Genomic DNA, 10,236 nt, shown 5'->3' with positions numbered 1-10,236 from the left:
ATCAAAAATTAGAGTTCTAAAATTAAATATCAAGATCAAGCAGGAATCAAATTTGTTTCTTTCTCTTGGTAGGTTGTTTCCATTTAAACAAATGAAGGAAAATCTCACCTTTCTCTTCAAGACAAACAGAGATTCGACCAAAATATTTCTAGATTGTGTCACTTTATTTATACCATGTTATTGGTGTTGAGTAACTACATGTATTTCAATCTGACATCCCTAATGCGTCTTCTCATTGCACCTTCTCATATATAGATTATGATTATGTTATAATAAATATGTCAATAGAACGAACAAACAGAATCAGATGAAGCACAGAATACAGGATCCACATTGTCAGAGCCAATTAATATTTTTATTCCCCATTTCAACATGTGCAACAACTCAGTCTGATACTTATTACCTGTAGGTACACTTTTTGTCCAATCAGTTTACATAGTTATCACAGTACCTAGATGAAAAGAAAACATACAGTGACAGTAACATATAGCTTTGCAAAACTGTCACGACATTATGAAAGAAAGCATGCCTCTTAAAAGCGGAAAACAATGAAGAATTGCAATACATAGTCTGTATCATGTCTTTGTACGTCACTAGATATAGATTATTTTAACAGCTGAGTGGTGAATAACCACAGCGTTGTTTGTTTTATAGAATTTTTATCATTTATTGCAGACTTTATAAGTCAAATAGCTAAATGAGAAACATGTTTTTGCAATAGATCTGCCACTCTACATGAGAACAAGTGAGAGTAGCAGGACTGTGATCATCTCTCCCTGGCCTACACAGAATATCAATAACTAATCACACACTTGTCTTACATGCGCATAAAATAAAATATGTATATACAGTTTATTATGTAATATATAAGTCAGCATAGCATCAGGAGCTAGAGACAAAAAGTAACTCACAAAAAAGATTAAATCACAATCAGTGTCTTTGGAACTATGTGTGCAAAAAAATGATCGAGTCAGTGTGAGTGCAGTTTTTGGGCTTGTTTTTTCCTGGATTGGGTGAACAGGCAGTTGAATTGTGTTTTATTATGTTAGAATTAAATATGGGATATCATCAAAATATAATCTGAATTCTAAAATCTGTGGTAAATTGCCAAACTGTTCCATTAACAGTAACAGATGACTGTTGGGTAGAAATAACATTAATAAACATTTATTTAAACAGCTACTGTGAATGGAGCGAAAGTAACATTTTGCAGGATTTTCTACTCATTAAAAGTGTTTGACTCGACTACCATGCTCTGAAGTTGAATTTTGATGTAGATTGATCAGGTTAAAAAAGAGAATTGTAGGAGGTATGTCTGGCCATCTGCTTAAACTCAAAGCTCCTCAACCAGTACAATTTAAAACACCTTCGGTTTAGACCTAAAGATCTTTCCTCTGGTGTCCAGTAGAGGGAGAGCCAAACCATTTAGACCCAGACGCAGTGACATACCCACCAGCCAAGTCATCAATTTAACAGACACATGGAGCATAATGGAATGCTGAGCAGCACTAGACGTAGTAACCAGATTTCTTTACTATTTCTATGGTTACATTAAAATTTCAACACATTATTTTTCCTCTAGTATGCCTTTGTATGCCTAGCTTATAAGCTGCTCTCCACTTTTAAACTTAGCCACCATTGCTGACCATGCTGGCCAGGGAATCTGCATCTCCCTGGGGATCCAGGCCCAGCTTCTGAAGGTCAAGGCCCATGGCTACCAGCATCTGGAGCAGGGTGAGCTCCTGCTGGGTGGCCCGGTCCACCAAGGCCGGGCAGGTGGGGTTACACTGGGGCCGCTGGCAGGTGTCCACCAGGTGGAATGGACAACCTTTGGCAGGGGTCCTGTTGTTACGGGTTGCCTCCAGACTCCTGTCCCAGCAGTGCAGAGCCCGCGGCAGAGAGGTGCCTTTCACTTGGAAACTCATCCAGTTGCTAAAAGAAGAGCGAGCAGTAAATAGACAGAGAGGCAAAGTTAGAGAGAGAAAAGTGGAGGGAAAAAGTTGGCAGAAAGTCAAGAATAGGTGAGATGATGGGATTAGTAAATAGGACCAGGAAAGTGTAATCAGTCAGTTCTATCATGAGCTCTATGTCTGATCACAAGGTTTGTAATTCACTTTGACCACTTTTGGCTCATTATCTTGTTGCAAGGGTGCTACATCACAGAACTGCAACTGCAAAATTACCTACAACAACCTTAGACCTTCAAGAAACATAACCCTCAGTAAACATACCTAACTTAGCCTGACTCTGTAAACCTAGCTTAGACTGCACTGACCCATCAATGTCCATCTGTGCTGCAAAAGAATGAATATGTTCGAGGGGTACCATGGGGTTAGCGAAAGTGTGAAATGGCATTCGGTGACACAAAGAATGTGGCATGATGAACGAGCGAGCAGAAACAGCTGCATGAGCTCACTAGGTAGAGATGGCAATTGGGAGAGGCGAGAATAAAAAGAGGGCTGAAAAGCGTAAAAGTATATCACCACCACAGGAGTCAAATATCCATTCTTACCTTTTAGTGATCACTGTATGGGAGAGGCAGGAGGGAGCAAATACAGCTCTGAAAAACACGCAAACAACAGAAGACAGTCATTTCTAGGCTTTAGTCCATCTTCATTTTTTAATCACCTGGTGCATATTAGATGTTTTGTCATCATTTGGCCTGGTCAATATTTGTTGGTAACATACGTGACATCTCTCAGGGAGTTCTTGAGCTCCCTGCCTAGGTTCTGTATGTACTGCCACTGCTCCTGGGACAGACTTTGTCCTCCCATGTAAATGTTCTCCACCCTCAGCTGCTCCTCGTCAAACAGCCACTGCACGACAAACAGAGGGGCTACAGGGAAAAGGAAAATAGTTCATTATTAAAAGCTGCTCAAATCAATGTTTTTATATTGACAATGGTTACGATGGTGTTGTGTAATATGAACGCAGTCACTCGTAGTGATGAACCCACAGAGAATTAGCACACAACTCTGCAGTTCCTCTCAGCTCTACGGAGCTTTCTAACACATTTAAGCTCATTGTTTTGTTTTGGTTTCTCTGCCAGCAACCTACTGTGTTGGTTCTCTCATTAGCATAATTTACAGTTGTAGCAGGCAGCTGTTTTTAGCAAACAAAAAAAACCTCTGTTAAATTCAGTGTAAAATACCTGCCCAGTAATCAAGCAAGTTAGCGACCAGCTGGTGAACACCGTGAAGCATTTAGCAGCTAAAGAGCCAGAAATTTCCTGCAGGAGTTCATGGAGACCAAAAAAAGCTAAAAGGAGAGTGAATATTGGGCTCACAGTTTCAAATAAATACTAATGTTGCTTCATGTCTGCAAACATATTCATCACATTAACTTCATAAGGTGTCATATGTCAATAGTGTTTATAGTACAGCTTGTTGCACTGGCCCCAAGTGGCCAAAGAAAGAAATCATATGTCTACAGTTTAAGACGAACACCACATAACTGCTACCTCCACAGTTCGATTCAGCAGACTTTTGTTGCATGTCATTTCCTAACTCTCTACACTCAGTTCCTCTTGCTACTGTCTCTATGTAATAATGGCATGAAATGCCCCCAAAAATATTTGAAAAAAAAATTATTGCAGGTTTAAAGAGCCCATGTGGAGAATTTTTATGTGATTATATCATCTTTCAAATAACTCTGATGGCATATGTTTTTGTATGAAGAAAAATGAGACAGTACTACATATACGGTCTTTAAGGTAGCTACACAGACCTACAACATATAAGCTGTCTAGGTATTGATTTTTAGTTTGCCATGAATAATTTTTGTAGTTTATCCAGGGAATTTTGGAAGTCTTTTATGAGCCCAAGAGTTGCAGAGGTTTTCCAGTTTGTAGAGGATCAAATACTTCTTCCACGGAAGTTAAAGGATAAAATAACCAACACTGGACTCTGCATATCTGCAGAATCAATTTACTTTTAAGCTCCTGAGTAAATTAACAACTAGTGACTTTCATATTTCAGTGCACATTACTGTTGAACACCTTAAGTCCCATATTTAGCGCTTCAAGTCAAATCCGATATGATGGTAAACTTAGTTGACAGACACTCACAGGTCAAGGTGGAGTACAGTCTGTGGCCAAAGAAGCACTGCCACTCCTCTCCTCTCCTGTAGAGCTGTCGACACCTATCAGGCACAACCCCATTCCACAGCCTGGGAAAACAATACACACAAAACTACTGCTTGGCCACGTAAACTAATTACTATAACACAAATTGAAATAGCACTGTATAGTAAAGAATAGTTTGTTTTATGTTCTACATCCAGGTTTTGAAATCAAATCTTAAGAAAAACTATAGAGGTCAATATAAGAATGCAAGTCTTTACCTGAGTCCTATCTTGATAGCATCTTCAGGTGAGCAGGAAACAGTCTCAGGGCAGTTTGGTGATCTCGGCTGCTTACTTTCAAGAAACCAGCCAGAATCCACTAGACCGCGGACCTGTGCCTCTGCACCGAGCTGCTCCAGCTGACTTGCCACCCTCTCAATGTTCAGCAAAACACCTGTCCCCCCAGCACTGCAGGGGAGCCGAGAAACCCACTGAATAATTTGGCTTTGAGAGCAACATTTTAGTTAGGGGTATCAAAGTGATGGTACATGCCAGTTAACAGTGGATAAGTTCAAATTTAGCAGCTTTACAATCAGACTAACAGTGGATTCTGTTCTAGTCCTTACAGTGCAAGGCCCTTTAATAGATATTATGTCATTGTTCACATTTGACTGTAAAGATCTTTATTGTTGAAGAGAGGAAGCACCAAAAATAGGGCATATTAGACATGGAGATGGTCAGAAGTGGCCTGGGACTGAGCCAAATATGTATTTGTGTACAGAGGGTGCAGGCACTTGTCCAAAAGCTGTGGTCAGCATCAGAGCAAAAGCGGTAAAAGGAGCTTACCTTGTTCCAGACAACATGACAACTTTGGCCTGCTTGATTCCTTTAGGGATGAGGTCTTTGATGACCTCACGGATGATCAGGGATCCCATGAAGGTGTACTCAGCTGATAACAAATATATAGATGTATGTAGATAACAGACATTGAATGAAGGAGAAGGCCAAGTGTGCTATTGATGTGCTGAAGGATTTCAAAACTATCTGAAGAAACTTACTTGTGTTTGCGGTTCTGTCTCTTTCTCTCTCTCTGCCTTGTCTTGGTCTTGGAGGAGGGGTTGGTGCAGGCCCAGTGCCACTCCATACGTCACTGGAACAGTATGGGATGAATCTGCAAAAAAAGGAGACACTCACAGTTGTTGGTCTAAAGCGTGTGCATGCACACAGTTTGATGCTATCAAGACAATTCCTTCTCTCATTCATTAAAATCTACTCAGGCTGCAGCTGGCTTCTTCTTGTCATATATTAATTGTATTTATTTATTTATTTATCGGGACTGTGTACGGTTTTTAACATAAATGATGCACTGTACCAGATTTAGCTTCAAGCTAATTTTCATCTGCAGTCCCTTACAATTAAAACAGATAACAGCACAATAACAAACAGTACAAAGCAAAAAAAACACACAGAACACATTATACAAAATACAAAGCCACACACAATAGCACATCACATACACCCACAATGTCAACTAGACTAACTATCAATCTATCACTAAAGAAACTGTACAAAGTAAATACTAAGTCAGGATAAAAAAAATGAGAAAGTTTCTAATGTTAGCCACCAAAGTCAAAGATCACACCAGAACAAGCAAGGCTACAGAGGTAAAACCCCTGTGTATTAATTCAACTTTTAATGTGTAAGATGTGTTATTATTATTAAGAATGGATCATGACTGAGTGTAATACGAAATGGTTTGAAATTATGAACTAAAAGAGAATTATTCTTGGACTCTGCAGTTCCTCTCTATGGATTATTAGAGAGGATTATCATGTCTGTCTCCTTGTCATTGTTTTGTTTTTCAGCCCACATCAAAAGGTTCCAATAAACCCATTGTTCACTACCTGCCCAGCACCAAACAGCAGACAAAGTTAACAACTAGCTAGTGGACATTGTGGAGCATTTAGCAACTTAAGAGCCAGTCATTTCCTCCAAGTGTTGATGACGGACAAAACAAGGTCCGTCCGTTACAAGGAGAGGGAATATTAGATGTACATTTATCAGATGGTCAGAAACATAATTCTAAATGAATGCTGTTGTCTCTCTGTGTCAGTTTGTATTGCTGCTCCCAAGTTGCCAGAAAATTTCAATCATACTATCTACAGAACTGTTTGTTTAACTTTATCTTAAACTTGAATGGGTCCAGGTCTAACAAACCTTTACAAATAAGGACATGTGACACCACCAGTAGCCACAATAAGACACACAGTGAAGATATACTGGTACTTACACAATGTTTGCATTATGCCAGTGTGGATTTTCCTCTGCTTGAGAAGACAAAATTCCAGTTCCTGCAAATCAAGCAATCAGAGATTAGACAGATGTCCTTCTCACTGAACATTACGTAAAACAAGTAACACAATGGCAACATGTTGACATGCATTCTAAAACACGGCCAGCTGACCTACCTCTTTTTGTTTGGGGCCACCCCGATGAGCTCATTAGTCGAGGGATATTTTGGTACCTGGAATCACAGGTCTCTTTGCTGTAGCAGCACCAGCCACCTAAAAATAATAGAGACTAATATTAGACATTCACATCCGGCACAGCACAGGAGACCCTCGTTAGCTCATTATAGAGGCCTGTGAGGAATGAAGAGGGAAAGGAATGCACCTGTGTGGCCTGGTCTGCTAATGAGAATGTACACTCAGAGAAGGCAAAAAAGACGAATGAGTCCTTTAATTTGCAAACTGTCAGTACATTATTCATTAATTGACTTCCAGTGTGTGTGATGTGTTTTTGCTCTGAATACAGTATGTCATAAGGAAGCTGGTTGGATCGGATTTAACATTTTCTACAGCCAATTTATTCGGTTCTACTGCTCGGTCAAGCCAAAGCCCAATCCACATAAATTTACCCTATGCTAAGTCCATCAAAGTGACAGGCAGCAACCAAAAAAGGAGAAAAACAGAAGATGACGGAACAAGATGACATCCCCATCAAAATTCCAATGGGGGCGTCACGCCAAAACAAGCTGACCTTTGGGGACCAAATTAACCAGTTGGGTTTTTAAAGACTCACCTTCCAGAAATAACAGCCATCGGCGGCTTCCTCTGAACTCCTTTAGGTAAAACCTATAGAACCACAAATAAATAGGAGTGAGTGAAGACAAAGCAGCCATGTATGGACACGCCCACTCCAGTAGCTTCTCAAATCACAAGCCAACAGACAGCAAATGGTGAAAATTGAGTAATTTAATTTCTTGCTAAGAGTTTCAGTAAGAGAAGTGCAAGAAAGGTTGTGCAAGAACATCTCACCCAGCTGCTGTTCCATCATTACATGTGACTTGGGTGTTCTTGAGGAAGAGCAGCCTCATATCATCTGTCTGTTGTCCAGCTGCTCGAGCTCCTGCAGCGCCCTCCCGTCCTGATTCGGCTGTGCCTCCAGTGCCTCGATTGTTCCCAGTGCCTCCAGTGCTTCCAGGAGTGTGATCAGCCTCAGGGGGAGACTGACCAACATCACCTCCTTGGTTTCCACCAGCCTTCTTGGTGGACTTGCTGCTAGCTTTAGCATTACGGTTGTTCTGACACCAGATTCCCCCAAGCAAAAGCAGGAAAGCAACCTGGCCCAGTACCTTCATATCTGCACAACATGCAAGGCAAGAGGTTAATTTATTAATACTCATTTATGATCTGGCTTCGTATATGTATATACAAAAAACATTGTTACTAAAACCTGATCTTTTTCATCTTTTAAATTGTCCAAAATCTTGAAAACTTGAAATCTTACCTGTTTAAAAATCCGTTCTGAAGACTGTCGCTTAGGCACCCCAGAGGTCAGGCAGATAGCTGGTGCTGCTGAGGAGAGAGTGAGAAGTTCAGAGCACATCAACCAGGTGTGAGAGGAGGAGGATGCCAGTCATGAGTAGTGATGAAGCCTTGACCAGGTTTTGATGAAGCCTGCAAATCAGCGGTGAGCTTTATAGTGCTACCATATGGATCAAATTTCCTCCCATTTCTCTCGCAGCTCCTGCCAGGTCCTGAGATAAGCTGCTGACGACACAGAGCAAGGGGAGGTACTGGATGACCAGTGGCGAGGAGAAAAGATAACACACGCTTCTCCTCAACATATTTCAAGTCTTTGCACACACCCACCACCAAGCATTTTGCCATCTGACCGTGGCTCAAGAACAAGCTCTCCTTCCCCCCATCCTCTCTTTTCTTCTCCCTCCCACCGTCCGCCTCTGATTGCCAGTGTTTTGATTTAAACATCTACATGGTCGGCATAACTGCATAGCCCCTTTGCGTGGTATGTGACCCCGAGGTCATTGGAGCACACACCTCAAACACTTTCCGACACAGGAATGAATGGTACCGTAAGGTTCCCGCATCGTCAACAATTTAGTGGACACTCTCAATGCACAGGTGGTGGACACCCTGGTTGGCTGTGGCATCAAGAAAATCATTCTCCCTGATTTTCTTAAACAATTTTTCTCCTTAATTTTTCAATTTCAATTTCTCCTTAACAGGCCTCATCTGAAAATGGTAATAACATAGAAAGTGTTGGTTTTTGAGGTCACATTAAAAAAATGATTTAAAAAAATTCCTGTCACATAAGTGAGTTTGTGTAAATATATATATATATATGTGTGTGTTTGTGTGTGTTTAATGATAAGGAAATATGACTGCATATGACTGCAGTGAATACAGTTTCATTTAGCTGTATCGTGACCAGGTAGCTGTATCCAGATTTTGAAGTATCTATACTTGATTGTCAAATACATCTTTATGCAGTTTATACTGTTTATACAGTTTAGGCTAGATGGCTAAATGGTGAGATGGCTAATTTAAAAATCATCTAAAAAACCTGAGACAAAAATTACAACTCTCCATTAATGCATATAGGACACATATAGGACTTAATGTTAATTAACTTTAAACCTGATGCAAATAAAGCTAAATTCATGCTGCTACTTCAGGCTCTTAAATGCAGTTTCCCATTCTTTTCTTAAGTTCATCACTGAATATAAATCAATCAATAAAAGAACTCACCAACAGTGAGCTGCAATATCAACTCAATAGTTCAGATAGATTAGATGACAGTAAAGTTAAAACATTTCCATTCTGCAGATTGAAAGGTTTCGTGCAGTGTGTGATATGGTGTTTACCTGTGGCTGTGTCCCCGTCCAGGTTGGCCTCTGCAGGCTCTCCTGGGTGGCAGGTTAGGTTAGTTTGCCTTTGGTGAAGAAAGAGACAGAGTATTTGAAACTGATCTGTGGCTGTACCTCTGGGATGGCTGTAGGGTGACGTACCACCGATCGTTGAAGGATCACGAGCCTCAGGGCTCTAAAATTCTCATCAATGAAATGCACACCATCCCGACGTGTCAATCATGGCAAATAATGATCTTTTAGAAGGCCAGGGCTGCAGAGGCTGCACAGGGGCTGCCGGGGCTGAAGGGGCTGTAGGGTGGCAGGACGTCTGTGCGAGTGAGGCACAAAAACTGAGAATAAATATATTAGAAAAAGGCAATAAACATTCAGTCCTTATCCCCCTAGACACACTGACAACAGCAGACTCACTCGACATTCAAAAATCTGAAATATTAGACAGATGAAGGGTTTTACAATGACTTCACTTTTATAGGCACATGTAAAAACATTATTATTAAGTCAAAGGTGCTACTATAAAACGGTAGCAGAATGTCTGTCTTTATTCTGGGTGTGTTGAGGATTATCTATCTCTTCTGGCGAGTGAGCATCAAGAGCATTCAGTATGTTGTCTGCAATAATCACCAAACCATTTTAAGACTTACAGTATAAACAAGGCAGACAGATTTATCAAGGTTTGTCTTATTGCTTTGGCAGACTAAAAATGGTATTTTTGTCTCATTGTCAAGCATTTCATGCTATTTTAGTTACTTTCAACTATGGCCAGAAAGAAAACAAAGCTACTCAAAAATATGTCTGTGAGATCGTATGCACCTACGCGCAATAAAACTGTACCCTAAAGACATCACTATACGGAATTTGATCTACCGAGCTGAACAATTCTTCATTCCTTCAGTTGTCTTGAAGCATGCACACCACCATCTGTCTTCCCAGAAATCAATGCAACAATCTGTTTAACAGATACCTCAAATAGCTGAAAAACGAAAGAAGTTGCTGTAAATCTA

The 10,236-nt window shown here is 40.5% G+C and overlaps 1 protein-coding gene across 1 annotated transcript; it reads right to left on the bottom strand.

Annotated features, from left to right (window-relative positions):
• Positions 1-333: 333 nt before the first annotated feature.
• Positions 334-7,714, bottom strand: notum2 (notum pectinacetylesterase 2). Its single transcript, XM_042436380.1, has 11 exons — positions 7,380-7,714; positions 7,144-7,196; positions 6,531-6,626; positions 6,353-6,413; positions 5,121-5,233; positions 4,909-5,011; positions 4,342-4,530; positions 4,067-4,167; positions 2,689-2,836; positions 2,513-2,560; positions 334-1,932 (listed from the first exon to the last, which is right to left on the bottom strand). The coding sequence occupies exons 1-11, from the start codon at positions 7,700-7,702 to the stop codon at positions 1,629-1,631; spliced, it is 1,539 nt and encodes a 512-aa protein (XP_042292314.1). The 5' UTR covers positions 7,703-7,714; the 3' UTR covers positions 334-1,628.
• Between the last annotated feature and the right edge of the window lie 2,522 nt (positions 7,715-10,236).

The sequence above is a fragment of the Thunnus maccoyii genome, chromosome 2 (genome assembly GCF_910596095.1).
Source record: "Thunnus maccoyii chromosome 2, fThuMac1.1, whole genome shotgun sequence".
Taxonomy (NCBI): Eukaryota; Metazoa; Chordata; class Actinopteri; order Scombriformes; family Scombridae; genus Thunnus; species Thunnus maccoyii.
This window is presented reverse-complemented; position numbering and strand designations above follow the sequence as displayed.